This window comes from Belonocnema kinseyi, chromosome 1, assembly GCF_010883055.1.
Source record: "Belonocnema kinseyi isolate 2016_QV_RU_SX_M_011 chromosome 1, B_treatae_v1, whole genome shotgun sequence".
In the NCBI taxonomy this organism is placed as follows: Eukaryota; Metazoa; Arthropoda; class Insecta; order Hymenoptera; family Cynipidae; genus Belonocnema; species Belonocnema kinseyi.
In genome coordinates this window covers 98,592,728-98,611,822 of record NC_046657.1, presented here as the reverse complement: position 1 = coordinate 98,611,822, position 19,095 = coordinate 98,592,728, and the positions used below count along the sequence as shown (strand labels likewise).

Below are 19,095 nucleotides of genomic sequence, written 5' to 3'. Positions count from 1 at the left end.
AGATAGTAAATCTGGTTTTCCAAAGCGGCATCAATCTCTATGCACCCAACTATTTGCGGATGAACCTTTAAGATTTCCAAAAGACAGATGATAAGGCTATGGTCTATGGTTTATGGTCTTTGAGCCTCGTTGTTCATACATTTCTTGCCACACAGGTTCAATTGCCCGAACAATCCTATCATTTAGGATAGCTGTGAATTTCTTATAAAGCGTGTTCAGACAATTTATTGGCCTGTAGTTCTTCGGGTCAGCTAAGTTGCCTATTTTCGGCAGGAGTATTGTGCGTCCTTCCACCAACCACTCTGGGATCGATTCTTCTGACTTCAAATATGAGGTGAAAATATGGGCCAAATGCTCATGGGTTGAAGAAAACTTCTTCCACCAGAAGGTTTTGATACAATCTGGTCCCGGTGCGGAATAGTTCTTCATCCCTCTTAATACTCTTCTCACCTCCTCGGTAGTGATGGGTGGGCATTCTTTATCAGGTGTTATGAGGGCAACACATAAAATAATATTTTTCCAAAGAAAAGAACCACTTTTTCAATGGTTTGGTCAATTTTGTTACTAAACAATAAAAATTAAGAGTTTCTGAAATATTTTCTTGATAAATATTACTATCAACATGTCTACTGCTTGATTTAGAAGGTAAAATGATTTCTTTTCGTGAGTAAATGTTTACTTCTTTAATTTGTTTATAATATTTCTTGGGGAACAAGAACACCAAAATTTTTGAAAAATAATTGACTACTTATCTCGAATTTTGGGATGACGTGACTATTGGTGATAAAGCCAGTAATGTGATTGTTAATATTAATTTATTTCCTGATGAATATTACGTTGAATCTTGTACTAAATAGTTGTATTTTTTACTGTAATTGGATTAATTATGATGCTGAACAACTTTTTAAAAATCTATGCTTAATAAAGAGATGAACAGATATTGTTGTTAAAATCGCCAAGTTTGACATTGGTTTAACTTGAATAATAAATAAAACATTTTAAAAAATGACAAGAAAGATGAAAAATTAATGAATAACACAGGACAAATTAAGAAAAGTAATTATTCACCCTAACGCGTTCTGTTAACGGATTGGTTGGGGCGTTAGGCGTTTGTTCAATACTCAGTGCGCGCGTGCGATATCGGGTTCGTTTCTTAGCACGTGCGGATTTTTCTGTGTACTATGCTTTAGCGTTATAAAAAAAATATTGTACTGTGAATAGTATGTCTATAAAATAATTGCGAATATCCTTGATATTTATAACACAGATATTACTTTATTTTTTCGGATAAATAAAAAATAATATTCTTGTTTATTCTAATTGGTATGAGATTATAGAGAACTTGCTCTAAAGGTACAGGTCCTACATTTAGTACTTTGAGCCTTAAACGAGGGTCTAATTTGTCTTAAATACAGACCCTACTTTGAGGCTAAACGTGGAAAAACGACCCATTTTCAACACTTTTAGCGTCAAAGTAGTGTCTAAATTACATTGAAATCTCTGCTTATGTAGAACCTATTTTACTGCTTCCAGCGCCTACTAAAGTAGGAGTTACGGTTTCAAAGTAGGGCCTAAATTTCGACTCGAACTACCAGTTCAGATTGAATGATATACTTTTCAGATAGCATTGTAATAAATAAGATTACAGTTCGCCAATTCAGATTAAATTATATCAATACAGATGGAATTCTATAATTGTAAACTGAACTGTAACAATATGGAAGTTTGAATTTGAATTTAATTATAACACAATGGGATTCTCTCTATTAATGGCCACCAATGAACACCATGTTGATTATGTGTTTTTTGGGTAGCTGAAACCGAATCCTACGTTCATTTTACCCCATCATGTGAGGTTTTAGAAATAACCTCAAAAAGGCTTCACAGACATCCAAATATGAAAATTAATGCTTGCTTGAGTGCTGGACCACGTACATTTTTTTTTGGTCGCTGAAGCCGATTTCAATGTCCATTTCATCCCATACCGATAAGTTTTTAATATTACCTCAAAAAGTATTGGAGCCTCGCACCCAAAAAAAAGTATTTTGGTCTAGGGGTCAGTCCTGGTTTATTTTATGTTTCCGGTGTCGCTGAAACTTTATCTGTAGTCTGTGTCAGCTCATTGTTTTAGGTTGTAGACATAACCTGAATGATTTTATAATCAAATCCCAATTCAATTGTTAGACCTAGTATATTGAACCTTATAATTTCGAGACATGTTTCAACAGTCGACTCTATTTACCTTGCCGCTATTTACCTAGCCGCTTCCCCTAACTCTCGGTCGAGCTCTTCTCCCAGCACGATCGTGGCAGCAGCTCTACATTATTTGGTGACTTGGCTAAAGTAGGGTTCAACGCTACAAGAAAAAAGGGCAAAGTCGTCTCGCAATTACATACCTTTAATTCAGATCATATCGTCTTTTGCTATATTTGCTCAAAGTTTGAAGTAAGTTAAGGATATTTTTGGCTCGGAAATTAATGAGCTAGAAATAAGCAAATGGGTTTAAAACATAATCTGCAATTGTTGCAGAGTGATGCTGAATCCTTCGGAAAAAGATAAGAGTAGATAGTACATAAAGTACTCTACTCCAACGATTTGGAAACGTCCAAACTGTAAAGGAGATTGTTTCTTTTGTTGCAATAAAATTAAAGGTTTTAACGTTAAAATAAAAACAAAATTGTTTATATCAGTGTTTCATCAGTAATAACTCCAAATGTAGCAGCACAAAAAAGTGGCAAAACTGATTGTGTTCGTGTACGTGAAGATATCGGAGCGATGGAAATCGATGAAGACTCTGCTAGTAAGTCTGTAACTGAAATGGATGATGACGACGAAAGTGATACAGACTGGGATACAAACACCAAATAATCATCGGTCTCATCCTTAATTTCACAGTTTGGATTGAATGATCTTGTACAAGATTTAAGCTTATCCAAAGACGGTTCAGAATTCTTGGCTTCATTTTTGAAAAGAAAAAATCTTTTAGAACCCAAAACACGAGTATCTGTTTATCGAAGTAGGGAATCTGAATTCCAGAAATACTTCATGAAAGACAAAATTTCATCACTAGTATTTTGCACTAATGTAGAAGGGTCTCATAAATGAATGGAAAACGAATTCCTATGATGCTAAAGATTGGAAACTTTTCATAGATTCATCAAAGCGAAGTATAAAGGCTGTTTTACTCCCCAATATGAATGTATTTGATTCAATTCCTGTAGCCCACTCTACTATCATGCAGGATAAATATGAAAATATGGAAGTGTTTCTGCAAAAAATAAGCAAAAACAGTCATTAATGGCAGATTTGCGGAGATTTTAAAATAATAACAATTTTTCTTGGACAACTGTCTGGATTCACAAAACATTGCTGCTTTTTGTGCTTGTGGGAGAGAAGAGATCGTGCGCATCATTATAAGAAAAAAGAGTGATCAACAAGGTCATCGTTCGCACCTGCTACGTGTAACATTTTAAATGAGTACTTAGTAGATCCATATAAAATTCTGATTCCTCCACTTTACATAAAGCTTGGACTAATGAAATAGTTTTTTAAAAGCTCTTGACAAAAATGGACGATGTTTCCAATACCTTGTGGAAAAATTCCCTAAACTTTCTGAGGCTACATTGAAAGAAGGTGTATTCAATGGACCACAAATCATAACTATGTTCAAGGCCACTACCTTCGTAAGTACCATGAATGAATTAGAAAAAAGCCTAGCTTGGTTTTAAGGCTGTGACCCAGAATTTTGTGTGAAATATGAAAAGTCCTGAATACGAAAAAATCGTGGCAAAAAAGATTACAGACTTTCGAAAGCTTGGATTTCTAATGAATTTAAATCTACATTTTCTGCCCTCCCACCTTGATAAATTTCCCGAAAATCTTTGGGACTTTAGCGAAGAGCAAGGTGAACGGTTTAACCAAGATATCAACATAATGGAAACTCGTTACCAAGGGAGATGGGATGAGAATATGATAGCAGATTTTTGTTGGATGCTGAAGAGGGACACGGAGAAATATGATGGAAAGCGCAAACGGAAACCTTTGCACAGATCATTCGATAAAAGAAGAGCTCGTTATAGTTAAAAAACAGGGAAGGACTGAAATTGAATCTACCCAATGGGCACATTTGGCTTCAAGTCATCCTAAAGACGTTTTTTTGTGGACCTCTTTAGGCTTTTACAAAAAGGCGTCACGAGGTCGTAATAAAGACGTTCTAATCTAGTCCCATAAAGTATAGCTTGAAGATTTTATTAGAACGGCTTAAGGATGTCTTTAAAAGGTCATATGTCTGGCATTTCGTCGTCTTAAGGATATCTTGAAAGGATATCCAGGGGACAATGTCGTAAGGATGTTCCTAGGAAATCTTTGAAGCATCTTTAAAAAGATTATCATTATTTGAAATCAACCCTAATTCAAAGTATTTCTATATTTTTCCCTCACAAGACTTGAATCCTTAAATGCTCTGAAATATTGCAAAAAACTGATTGAGACGTAATTTTTAAGATTTATTTTTTAAAGTTATACTTAGAAATATTTTGGCTATGACATTTATCTAAGTTTTATTGTGAAAATGTGAACGAAACCAAAAAATCCTCTAGAGTAAGCCCTAAACTGTTCTAAAAGTGGAAAAACTGTTTTATCATAAATTTGTAAATTACACGGATGTATCATAAAGTCATCATAAAGACACCACGAAGACATCCTATGTGATTTCCGTTCAAAGTTTAAGTTCAATGCGCATAGGAGTTCCACTAGGTCACGTGTGAAATATGAAATACCACAACCCTAAAACCGGTAAAGTGGTATTTTTTAGGACAATGATGAGTCCTTTACTAGGATAACATGAAAAAATATAATATACAGGACACATTACGATTTGAATTAGGAAATTCTGCAAAATTGAAAAAATCATATTTCTTTAATGAAGTACTTTTGAGGACTGCCCTACCGATAGAAATCTCAGAGTATATGCTGAAGATTCTCAAGGCTCTGAGAAGCTCTGATAAATTCTCCGCAGATACTCAGGTAGATATATTTAAAGAACCAGGTAGCTCGTTTAAATGTTTTAAAGGCTTTAAAATGTCCTTTCCAAAATTGAAATAAAAATACGATCATAAATAACAAGCAGAGAGGCTGAAATTGAAATAAGAATTCGATCATAAATAACAAGCAGAGAGGCTATATCAATAGAGTAGCCGACACTCAAGGGTCCTTTGTTAAGGCTTCGGACTAAAGTTTAGAAATAGGTTTTTTTTTAATTTCATAGTTAACAGCCTAAAACATAATAATTCGGAATCTACGAGTTTCGATGATTTCGGATATCTAACTTTTTTTCTAAATGTTTAAAATTGGAATTAATACAACCTTTCTCGTAAATGGAACGAGATAAGCCAAAAAAAGACAACATTCTTTAATTGAACTAGAAAATTGTATATCAGTATATAAGTTATAATTATAAATAAGTAAAATGAGAAAATTCATCAATTAAAAACAAAGTGTTAATAATTTGAAAAAAAATTTAAAAAAGGAGAGTCGGGTTAACGACAGCCAACTACCATAAATAACTCTGCCCGCCCGGTACTTGACGAACACAAAAGGAACATTATATTGCCATCGCATCACTCTTAAAAGGACCATTAAAGGGACCTTGAAAAGGACCCAAATTTTTCAGACATCTCAAATACTAAATCGTTCAAATCGAACTTTAAAATAGGCTCAAACCGGCCAGGCTTTATCCACTGAGAACACTCTGAGATTTCTATCGGCAGGGTGCGCCCGCACGACTGCCCAGGCTGTGGTCACTAATGTAGGCAACCATGGTACCATGGTACCTTCTGTATTATTACCATAAAAAGAGAGTAATATTTTGACAAAGGAACCTGCTGTTAAGAAAAATGTTGTCGAAAATGATTACAAAATTTAAATGAAACCTGCTTCCAAACATACTTACATCATCTTTCGTTTTTCCTTAAAACACGTTTTTATGAAAAACCAAATAGAAAAACAAGCAGAAATATATAAATAATTATTCCAGTAATTATTTATGTATTTCTATTTGTTTTTCTATTGGGGTCTCAATTTATTAGGTTTTTTAAGTACATTATTTACAAATCATCTGGATATAACCTCAAGCATCTATTATCTTATCTTAAAAACCTGCGGGCTCGTTTGATGGCACCACCGTCGATTATAGGTCTGCTCTTCTAAAGCATTGAGTGACCACAGCCTGTTGCTGCCAGGCCGTACAGTCGCCATCACTGCCTTCTCGCCATTACTGTATTCTGTCAAATGTCCACGTTTTAGACCCGCTGAATCCGAAAAACAGGTTTTTACGAATGTCTCTGCCCGTCCGTGGATGTTTTTTTTTGTTAGCAGGATAACTTTCGAAAGAATTGACTGATTGGATTTCCTTTGGTAATTTCTTTTACTATCTCAAAATGAAGGTCAAGTGTGTTAGACAGCCATTTTGGATACAAATTCAAAAAGTGAGCGAATTTTGATAATTTTTGAGACCACTTTTTTCAAAATTCAATAATTTTCTGTACGGATATTCATATATCCTGATATATGATATATTCATATATTCTGTACAGACACCTTCATAAAAATAGTGTTTTCTGACTCAGGGCGTCTCAAAACGTGGAGATTTGATGAAAACCGACCATATCCGATTTTACACAAAACCAATGAAATAATCTTGTCATTCCCATTTAAAGTTCGTTTAGGCACACTGTAATCCTTTGGTAGCCCGACTCGCACTGATACCTGTTTACGTGTACCCCCACCATTGCTATCCCTCACTTGCCTGTACCCAGTATATCTTGCGTCGGATTAAAGGCGGGTATACCTGAGATTTTGAAATTAGTATCCATTGTACTTATAATCCCTTTGTATTCGCAATGCTCATTCATGGAATGTTTATATATTACTCTAATTTGGAAAGCTTAGAATTTAAATTTATTAGGTTTTGAAGACCTTTAAACTGGAAATTGAAAACTTCGCAAATTTTACGGTTTTTAATGCTTTAAAAGTGAGATTTGTCTGCAATTTCTTATGTATCAATCTGCAATAATTCGAGTGGGAACATTTTCTATGAATTTAAATTGATGGAACTATTAATGCTTTTAATTTGAAATAAAATAATTTTACCATATAAAGATTCTAAAGAAATTGTGTTTCACATACACAGAAGTTGATATTTATGAAATTTACACGGTATTAATTTAAAAATTGGCTAATGTTACTATCTTAAATATTATTCACTTTTTTAACGTTTTCAGTTTAAAATTCTAGAACCTTAATACTTTGAATTTCAAAATATTATACAACTAGTACTAGGTTGATTCAATGTACATATTATTATAAGAATTACGTTTAATTACAAAAATAATTAAAACGTTAAGAATAAACATTATTGTAAATAGTGTTGGTAACCTAATATTTTATAAACAAATACTAATTTTTGGGTTGTTATACGTAGGAAAAATTAGATAAATTTCATTATTGCATTAAATTAAGTAAGTCGCTTAATTTCAACCGGAAATGGAACTTAAGTGCAGTGTCTCGTATCTGATATACGAGTAATATGATAATTAACTGACAGGTATGTTGAGTTTGGGATGATTTTCATTCGCGTGCTCTGAAATTCAACTTGTGCTGGCAGAAAGGAGTGCGCGAAATGCGATGCGGCGATGCGCAAACACTTAAATGGATTTCGGCGATTTTAGAAGAGGCACCAAGAGAGCAGCTAAGAGTAGCCAATTTTGCGTCGATAGTGCTGGATAGTAGCGATCAACATTGAGCTCATGATAATTGTTTCGTGAACGGATTTATGATTATAAATAGAATTATGGTACATATGCGATGAAAAAAGATATGAAAAGGATTAAAGATTGACGTTCTGTACCTGGTAGTTTGAAATGGATATAAGTGCCTTGTTTAGTGTAATTAAGTTCATTTTTTCTTTTACTAATCTAATCGACTTGGAGGATAAAACAAATGGATTTATTAGGAATGTATTAATAATTTATTCATTGCTCACAATTAAAAAAAATGTATTTCCTAAAATTATTCAATTTTTAATTTTATATTCATTTCATGTTTCTAATAACTGAATGATAGCGCATAAAGTTGATGAATTTCAACAATCAGCTGACTTAAATTAACCTATAAGTTTCATTTCACACGCATGCGTTGACGGAAACTCAGCAATCTTTCTGTCATAGATTTACCTATAAAGTACATTTTACGTACATAAATCAGTTGACTTTCAACCAAGCGCGTTACTTAAAGTCACGTTATCAGCATCAGTTGACTTTCAACTGGCGAATGCTCCTTTTGGTTACATTTGAAAGTCAACCGCCTTTTTCTACTGACATTCAGATTCTTGTATTACTGTGAGACACTCTGCTTAATCTAAAGCTATTTGAATGGAAGAAACGAAATCCTTGTACTTGAATTTCTAAAACTTCAAATTTATTCATCTAATTTGTTTCTGAAATTAGGAATTGTTATATTTTACGATATTTTATAATAATTTATTTTTTTAACTAAAAATTCCTTTTTTTAGGATCCGTATCATTGCCCCTCCTCCTATGTCATTTAATAATAACGTTAGAAGATTAACTGTGGTGAAATCTTACTGTTTTTTATTAATCAACAAAGTAGTTCAATTTTTAAAGAAGCAGTTGAATTTTCAATTCAAAAAGATGAGTTCTCAACGACAAATGTAATAGTTGATACTTTAAGAAAAAAATATTGTTAACTCCAATCAAAAGCAGCTGAACAGAATAAAAAAGAACCAATTTTTAATAAAACAGTTAAATCCTCACTCAAAGCAGGTGAATCTTCAACCAAAAAGTTATTTGAATTTTTAATACAAATATAAGCTTTTCGTAAAGTAGTTCAATTTTCAATAAAATATTTACAAACAGTTTCGAAAAGGCATTAATTTCTAAAAATTAAATCAAGTTAACAAACATTATTGTTTAAATAATTTATTATTAGAACAATATTATCTTAGAATAATGCTAAAAACTCGGAGTTTTTAAAGTAATATTTCACACTTCAAATTATAATGAGGTTATAATTAAATAATGTCAACAAACATAATTGTTTAAACAATTTATTATTTATAACAATATTACCTTAGAATAATGCTAGAAACTCGAAGATTTCTCTCATATTTTCCCGGTTCGTCAACATTTTTTACAATTAAAGTGAAACAATTCAAACGCATAAAGCTGAAAGATTCCGTTCAAAACAGGCAAATATCTAATAAAGTAGAAGCTATACTCAAAATATAAACTCATTTTTAATATTTCTTGGAACTTTATTAAAATTTATTTCTTCTTTTCAGACTTTCAATATGCTTAAACTGTTTAAAAATTTGATTTCAAAGTCTTCAAAACCTAAATTTTGTTTAAAAATGTTATGGAATATTTTTAAATTTGTTATCATTTTTTTATTCTTTTGAAACTTCTTAACAACTACTTTTTATATCATTCGAGGTTTCCATCAAACTTTTAATAAATCCTGGAAAATTAAAATAAGCTGTTAAAATCTTCCATAATATTTTCTGACATTTTTGGAAATCTTTTTAAATATATTCTTAAAATATACTCTTAAAATGAACTTTAAAAAATAATGATTTTCAATTAGTAAATTGTAAAAGAAATAAATTCTAAGTGTCATAAATTGTACAGATCGAATGTTCAAAAAAAAATTTACGCTATAAGTTTTAATGCTCTAAATTGAACAATGACACAACCAATCTGTATTTTTAAAAAAGTTATATCATTTTAAGCAATTTCAAGTGCAAAGCATTACAACTTAAAAGATTACAATTTTTTTAAGAACACTTTTTTAATTAGAAGTTAAATTCTTTTAATTTTGAGTTGCCACAAATCAATCATTGTTCAATTGTTATTCATACATCCAAATTTGTTTTGAAATCTTGTTGAATATTCTTTAAAAATAATATTTATCAAATGAAAAATCATTAAAATTTTTTACAGGGATCTTAAGTATATTTTGTTATTACCTGAAAAGTTTAAATATCATTTAAAAACCCCAAAATCTTATTTCAAGATCTTCACAAATATGTATTTTGTTAAGCGATTTAAATTAGTTGTGAATGTCTTAAAAACTTCTAAATATCTTTTAACCTAATCGAATTTTTTCTAAAGTAATAATTGCTCAATTTTTATTTATTCTTCCAAATTTATTTTGGGTTTAAAAATCGTTTTAGGAATTCTGTAAAAAATAATTTTTTAAAGAAAAAAATTATTGAAAATTTCCCCGTAAACCCTTAATCAATCCTGCAATATGAAAAATATATTAAGTTTCTGATTTTTCGATAAAATGTTGCAAATCTCTTGAAATCTTCTTCAATATTTTCTTGAAATTAATGTTCTAAAATAAAAACCCGTTCATAATTTTCATAGGAATCTTAATGAAATTTTGGTATATAATTTTATTTGTAATAATTTAGAAACTTTTCAACTTTTGAAATATTTTTTAAAATCTTTCAAAACTTTTGAGTATCGTTTAAAACGATTTGACTTTTTCCACCGAGAAAAATAATCTTCTACTAAGAAACAAGTCTTTTTAATACACGAATTTGTAACCAAATAATGGAATTTTCAAATAAGAAAAAGTGGAAAAATGAATAAAATTGTTCAACTTTCAGTTTAAAAATCAATTTTTGATAAAAATCGTCCTTTCAAATAAAAATATTTAAATTTGCAACCAAATTAATTTTTAACTAAGAAATACATTCAAATATACTATATATAATTTTCTAACTAAAAAGACGAATATTACACAAAGAAAGTAGAAAAAACTAAATTTTTATAAAAGATTTTTTGTAATCTTCGAGTTTAGAGTTATAAATTCTATGGGAAATTTATAAAATGGAACTAAACAGGACAACAGTTTGATTTTATTGTGGGGAATCCGGAAATGAAATTTACGATTTCTGTTTACAATTTCCAGTTTAAATATGTAAAGTACGCCGGCCTTCTAAGATATAATCCCAGGCAAGAAAAAGCAAGCGAGGGGTAATGCGCTGGATGCAATGGTGGGGTTAATATTACCCGGGGAGATATTGCCTGTTTATGCCTAAACTAAATATTGGCTCTCACGAGGCCACAACCAGATTTCCTAGCTGGAAGAATCTAGGCTTTCTCTCTGCTGGCCCTCGACAGGTTATTGTCGTATGCTACTTGTCTTACATTATTTATATACTCACATTTTAGCACTATATTTTTTAATTAAACTAGATAAAAAATTTTATTCATAAAGGTATATTTAAAAAATAACTTCTATCATCATCATTTTATATAATTTTCTATCATTTTCTTGAGGGGATCTTGTAAAACCATTGACAGGTAAAACGGGTAATACAGCTGCGATTGAAGAAAAGTAAATTAATGTTCTTATGCTTAATTATACTTAAATTAAAAAAAGAACAAATTAACAAAATTACTGAGATGCAAACTTTGAAAAATTTCATTTTTGTCTGAAAAAATTAAAAACATTTGGTGTCTTAAAAATTTGAAACGAGTTTTTCTTATAGATCGATTTAATTTGAAATCACGTAAGTACGTTTAAAAATCATACATAACAAATCGAGCTTCAAAAACCTTTTTTCTTAATTTCTAAAGTATCGGATGAATGTTGCCAAGCATTTATGATACCGCACTCAGCGTGGCATCGTTCTATGGGGATTAGGTGCTCGATTTATAAGCCTGCGGTGCGTGCGTTCGATTCTCGGCGTTGCGGATATTTTGATAAACTGCGTTTGTCTTTAGTTATTAGTAATAAGTTTTCTCTAGTCAAATTTAATAATAAGTTTAGTTTTAGAATAACGTGCGGAGTATAGTTAATAATCGAATGTCAATAAAAATACGAGAAAACGGAGGAGTGTTTGTCAGAGGCTACAAAAAGGTGTTAAAATCTTTAGATTAAACTTTTGCAACGAAAATGTATTTTACAATTGGATTAATATTTTCCTTCATTGAATCAAAAATTTCTGGTAATAGATTATGGCAATATACTGGTTAAACTTTAATACTACTGCAAACATAGCATCACAGTTCAGAATTTAAAGCATGATCAATTCTTAAATATTTTAATAATATTTTATTTCAATCAACAAAATAAAAAGCAATAGCATATGATTTTGAATAATAGTGTGGTAGGGGATTATCTAGATTCTATAAAGACCCTATTAATAGGCCCTTATTGGGTTGCCTACTGATGACCTCGCTAGCTGCGCGTGACGCTTTCGCTTGCGCCCTAGATAGATTGCCACTTTAGGGCCTCGATAGAAAATAGGAAATTTAGACAGGGCCTTTTGAAAACCAAGTTATAATTTCTACTCGTGTAGCAGGTCATAGTACGAGTCGGGCATTTGCCGATCCTTTATAACATTCTGAGGACGTCTGTAGGTTGCCCTCAGGACATCTTTGACAACACTCTGAGGATGTCCGTAGGTTGTCCTAAGGACGTCCTTGATAATATCCTGAGGACGTCTGTAGGTTGTCCTCAGGACATCCTTAATAACATCCTGAGGACGTCCGTAGGTTGTACAGTGTGCATAAATGAACTTTAAATGGGGGTTACAAGATTATTGTCTTGGTTTTGTGTAAAATCTGACATGGTCGGTTTTTTTCAAATCTCCACGTTTTGAGACTCCCTGAGTCAGAAAAAATTATTTTTATGAAGGTGCCTGTCTGTTTGTCTGGCTGTAGTCTGTAGTATTGTGTGCTTCGGCATACTTTTTCAGAACCCAAAAAGAAAGAACGAGCTCGTTAACCAGGAATTTTGTATAAAAACTCAATGACTGAGCACATTTTCAAAATTTTCGAAAACATCTTTTTTCCAGATTTGAAAATTCTATTTACGGTCGTCTATAGAACTTTGAAACAAGAAAAATTTATTCATATGACTTTTTTCAATAAAATAAAAATTGTCAGAGTTATAGCATTGTCAAAATCGTAAAAAGCAAATGAAAATTAACATTTTAAGCCAAACAAAGCATGATATGAAAAAAGTCAGGTGTAAATAAATGTTTCTTTCGGGGAGGCTTACAATGTTATCATAACAACTTTTTTTAGCATAAAAACTTTTGAAAATTCTATGTATGGTCTTCCGTAGTGCTCAGAAACATGAACAATTTATCTCAACGTCCTTTTTCGATAAAAGCGAAATTATTAAAGTTACAGCATTTTCAAACTCCCTAAAAACAAATGATAATTAACATCTTAAGACAAGCAGCGCACGATATGAAAATAGTCGTTAGAAAAAAATGTTGTTTTTTAAAGCCCTACAACATTATTCTGTTTTTACATTGAATCCAGGTAGAAATACATCACCGGCCCAGTACTGGGCCAGTACAGCCTGCCGGAGTTACAGTACTGGCTGGCTGTATTGGGCCAGCACTGTGCCAGTACTGGCTTCTAATGCTTGGCGGTACCTGCTTGCCAGCACTGGCGTAGTACTGGCAAACCGCTGGCATACGAAAATGACGGAGTTAATTTTTAAAAATGATACAAAATTATTGAAATGTTTTAAAGACCATCCATTCATCACCATAGGGCTGCATATTGTCCAAATATTATTTATAATTACAAAAAATATAACTTTCAAGCTATTTGTTTAATTTTAACACCCATTATTTCTATAATCTAAAGATATAACCAAAAAGGTATTTAAAAAATAAATAATATAATTGTCTGCGATTATTTTGTCAATACATGTTCATGGCACTGCTGAGAATGAATACATATATTACATCTTTAAACATTATATTACAAATAAATGTTCTAACGCCAAGCAGGATCGAACCTACATATCTATATCTTAATCTATCGCCTACACGGAGAAAAATGGAAGGCTTGTTTGGCCATATAAATGTGCAGACAGATCATATTGCAGGGTCGACTATCGGACAACTCTTGAATATGGCTGCAGCGGCTATCTCTAGAAAATAAAAACGAGAGGTCCAAATCGACAATCTCAGAAAGACGACTGGATTGTCTCAGACCGTCGTCTCGGTCATTTCAAGCTGGCTGACCCGATCATTTTGAAGGGTCGGTTTGGAAATCTCAGATGGTCGATCTGATTTTCTCAGACATTCGACTCTATCAACTGGATGTAGGATCACGAGTGCATTGACCCTGCCCCTGCCATATGTCTTTGCATAAATCTCAGCGGTTGATGTCAGAACTAAAAAATAATGATTTAGTTTCAAATTAATGAGTACCAATTCAAGTTTATCCTAAATCGACTAATGCTATAATTAACAGTGATTACTTAAATAATTATAATCTATTTCAAACTTACATTAACCTCAAAAAATTTTAATTAAATGTCTTAAATCTCACATTGCTAATAGAAAATATTAACGTTACAATTACTTATTTAAAACAGGTACTTACAGAATAAGATATTTCCAATGAATCCTCAATAAATACACTTCACTTTACACTGAAATAGTTGGCAAAAACCTTCTTTTTTAACAGATATCACTATGCGGTCTACGATTTCGTTATGCTAATTAGAGCCAATTAGCGATACCCTTTAAATTTTCACGCGCACGATTGACGCGCAAAAATCAAGCAATGGACCATACGCAATGGCTTATCTGCTCCTTCTTGGATGGTCGAAATGAGTGAAAACAATATGTGCGTCTTGACCATTCCGAAAAGGATTCCTTAGTTATCCTTGATAGTGAGTGTAATGCTCTTATAAAAGCCAGACTGGCGATAAAATAAGAGTCTTTTTAACCATGTCAAAAAAATATGAAAGGACCGTTCGACCATGCAGACAGACTTGCTGGCTCTCTAAATTTTCATCATATAACTTTGACCATCCATTTTTCTTCATGTAGCAGTCGGGAGTGCTAACCACTGCGCTAAACCGACAAGTTGAAACTTGGTGAAAAAGTCAAAGCTACAGTTCAGAAAAATTAAAGTACCAAATATTGAGCTCTCTTTTTCTAATTATTTATTATTGTACGACGTTACGTCAATATAAAATACACCAACTGTTAAAAAGAATATTAATAAAATAATTATTAAATAAATAACACAGTCACACAAAGAAAAAGTGTGCGGACCTGGTAACAAGACATACGTATTCCTATGGATTTTGGGGCGCTGAATTCAAATTCGTTATAAAAAATCGCCCATCACGTCATGGTTGAGCCATAACCTCAAAAAATGACGAAAAATCATGCACTGAGGCAAATAAATTTCAAAATATTGCCAGTGATGCAAATTTTCACTTCAAAAATATGTCGACAACTGTGAGGGATCAACCCTTGCCTGATATCAACTTATTTAACATAACTTTACCCAACAGAACCTGACCTCACCTAACCTGAATTAACAGAAATTTATTGAACTACATGTAAAGCTCTGGAAGCATATGTTCCCAGTAGAAAATGTGTGCTACATTGAATGGGTCAACTCGAGCCTAACCTAGAAAGAAATATAACCTAGCCTAACTTAACCTAACTTAACTTCACGTAACACAATTAAACTCATTGTGTTGTCCCGTTGTGTTTGCGGTACCGTTTCATTCAGCTTCGGCTTAAGCTACATCGAGGTTTAACCTATCCTAACCTAACAAAACCTGACCTAACCTAACCTAGGCTAATGAAATTTAACCACACGTGTAGCTATGTCAATTCCTCGATATTTCAAAACACCCTCACAACATTTATAGACGTGTTTTTTTAAAGACTATTTTTGTACTACTGGCATAGTGCCGCCCGGTCGTGCAGCCAACGTTCTACCAGTACTGGGCGAACCACCGGCTGTCTGTACTGGTGGGGAGTACTGGGCCAGTACTGCGCCGGTGGTGAACTCCGGCACACTACCGACATTTCCACCTGGGAATTTCATACTCATAATGGCTCACATTATATTCACACTGTCGTAGGACATATAAATACGTTTTAAGGACGTCCTTTTGATGTCCTAGCGCCCACTGGGAGGTCTTTCACTTTTTAGCGTGAAAAAATAATCATCTCTTATAGATCTTTTTGAGGCCTCTTTAGGACTAGCCCTGTTGACATGCTTAGGACAACTTTAGGCCAGACATAGAACGTATTTAGGACGTCCGAAAGTTGTCTTTATAACGACCTTGGGACTTAGACGCCAATGTTCAACAATGTCCCAGGACATTTAAAGACGTCCTGAGGACATCTTTAGGATGTGCTGGTGCCCTCTGGGTATCTGTTACTTTTAAACCTACAAGATAGCTCTCATGATAATAAGAGCTAGGATTAATGAGATTTTCAGAGGTTATGTCAGAGATCTAAAGATATGAGATGAAAGGAACTCTGGATTCGGTTTTAACGATCAAAAAAACATACACAAATATCGTCTGACCAACTAGGTCAGCATTATTTTTCATTTTTGGTTGTCTGTGAAGGCTTTTTGAGGTTATGCCGAAAACCTGACATGATATGGTGAAATAATCTTCGGATTCGGTTTCAGCTACCCAAAAAACAAATAATCAACATTGTCTCACCCCAGGTCAGAAAACTTTTTTTTCGTGTAGCTGTGATTATTTAAATAAATTAAGTGTAGTGTCTTATATTATTAAATAAATTCTGTGATCCTAAGCACTTTTAGTACTTTTAGTTAAATTATTTAAATTCTGAGAGAAATTTAGCAATTCAAATGGATTCCAAGCAATCAAATTTGAATTCAAGATAATTTTTATATCGCGAATGATCAAAATATGAAATGAATGATTGTACTTCTAGTAAAATTAAGGGAATTGAAACTAAATTGTAGCACTTTGAGTAGAACTATACAAAATTAAATAGAATTAAAGAGTAGTGTAAATTAAATTCAAACAATTCAATTTATATTAACAACACTCAGATCGGATGATGGTAAACTGAATTGAATCATAGCAATCCAAATTAAATGCAAGCCATTTAAACTAAATTCAATAAAGTCAAGTGTAATAAAATTTCAGGAATCCAAATTCTATTCCAATTACAAACATTGGTTGATTTTCTTTAAGTTAAATGGATGTCTAGTAACAACAAAGTGCGTTTTAGCATTTTAAATTCAATAATAGTAAATTCAATCATATTCCAATCAGTCACATAGAATTTTAGTCAATGGAATAAAACCCTCGTAAACTTATGTTAAATAATCATATCTTTTTTGCAGGAGTTTGACCATCCACATATCTTGCTGCAAAAAGAGAAAGGTTACTTACAACAAATGGTTCGACAAACTGGGCCTAAAATGGCAGAAATTCTCAAAAGAATAGCAGAAACGGTAAATTCAATTTTTAAATTATATAAATAATATCTTAATTAACTATACAGTTCATATGTATTTTATGTGTAATACACTATCTTGCGACGTGACCATAAATGTATACCTTTTTCAGAGTTACCGAAAGAGCCGGCAGAGCACCAAATGATAAAAAATATATTTGTAATTGCACAAATTAAGATAGTAAAAAAAAAACAGCAATTTTTACTGAATTAACTTCGTGACTTTGTATTATTTACGAACTGTAATTTATAAAGTCCTTAACTGAATATAAATATCCGGCTAGATCAGATTAAAAACGTTTCAATTCATTAATATTTTTAACAATAGAGTCTAGATATACTAGATTATTCTTGAATGATCTTGAATATTATTCTATTCTTGAAATTATATGGACTTTTATAAACTACTATGGAATTTGTTGGAATGTTCCACAATAGAATATTTTACAACTAACTAACTTATGGCTAGAGCGTAGAAGGCTGTAAGATTGGTTTCGCTCTTTGTGCTGGCGTATGAATCACAGTGTATCCGGGAATGGAAATTTCTTTCACTTGAAAATATGGAATAGAATATGATATCTGCCGGCACAATATCAAGTGAGGGTGAGCGTATTCAAAGCTTCTCGGAAATATCATAAATAATATTGATTACTTAATAAATGTCACCTTGAAAGACTCATTTCACACCATACTGTCGTGGACTTGTACCACTGTGTAACTCATCAAATAAAGTTTCCATATCTACGGATATAGCCATTAAACAAAATAAAGGATAATTCCTAATTAGACGGTCATATTTTTGGCCGTCTATACGATCCGTGCAATCCATACGATCCATATGATCCATACGGTCAAAATCGGCTATATTTGGAAAGAATAGTGGAATCTTCTGTTCAGTGAATTTACAAGTGATATCATTGATTATAAGGTGATATTCTTCTTCGATTCAGTGAATTCATAAGTGAACAACTCCTCATCTTCTACCGCAAGTAGCAATGCCGAAACAGCTTATGATTACGATTATGTGGGTACGTTGGTCCAAAGAGAAACGACAAGTAAGTTTTGTTCATATTTTCCGATTCTGTGTAAATTCCTGGTTAGGCGGTATCATTTCGTTACTGATAAAAATACATTTGCGTTGAAGCATTAGATGAAGAATAGTTTGAGTAAATAAGAAAGCAGTCATTGACACGCAATATGCAAATATTAAAAAAACAACCACAAGACCGGAAAAAGTACCCCCAATAAATATTATTGTAGATGAGGTTAATCACCCCTATACCGTCCTGCATAAACTTTTAAAAGACTCATGTCAATTTAAACCAGTAGTTTACAATCTTGGCTCAGATGTTTATTCCTTTCGCGTGTCGTTTATCGAAGACTGTCGCAAAACTATTTCAAATCTAGAGCAGCAAGGCTTTCAATATTATTTATATGAAAGCATTGACTCTCCACCAATCAAAGTAGTTATCAGGAATATCCCCATCGCGTACCCAGAGGATTTAGTACACTTCGAACTCCAAGAGGAAGGGTTCACTATTACGTCAGTTGCTCGCATGAGAAACCGACAAACCAAGAAAGCCTTACCAATGCTTATGGTAACGGTCCCGAATACCCCTAAAGCAAAAGAACTTCTTACCCTGCAATCTATTGCATACATTAAAATAAAAGTCGAGACCTATTTTAAGCGCCAGAAAACTTCCCAGTGCTTCAAGTGCCAAAGATTTCATCATATAACTGACGTGTCTCATGCCACTCCACGCTGTGTGAAGTGCGGTGGC

General features: G+C 32.6%; 1 protein-coding gene across 2 annotated transcripts in view; it reads left to right on the top strand.

Moving 5' to 3' along the window:
* Positions 1-18,353, top strand: part of LOC117167351 (probable multidrug resistance-associated protein lethal(2)03659) — a 199,681-nt gene extending 181,328 nt beyond the window's left edge. Inside the window, exons 10-11 of one of the 2 annotated variants that reach the window (XM_033352230.1) lie at positions 17,202-17,312; positions 17,428-18,353. In XM_033352230.1, coding sequence (XP_033208121.1) covers positions 17,202-17,312; positions 17,428-17,460 — 144 coding nt within the window. In that variant the 3' untranslated portion in view covers positions 17,461-18,353. The remainder of the gene's footprint in view (positions 1-17,201; positions 17,313-17,427) is intronic. The other variant, XM_033352223.1, reaches the window with a different exon arrangement.
* Positions 18,354-19,095: the final 742 nt, after the last annotated feature.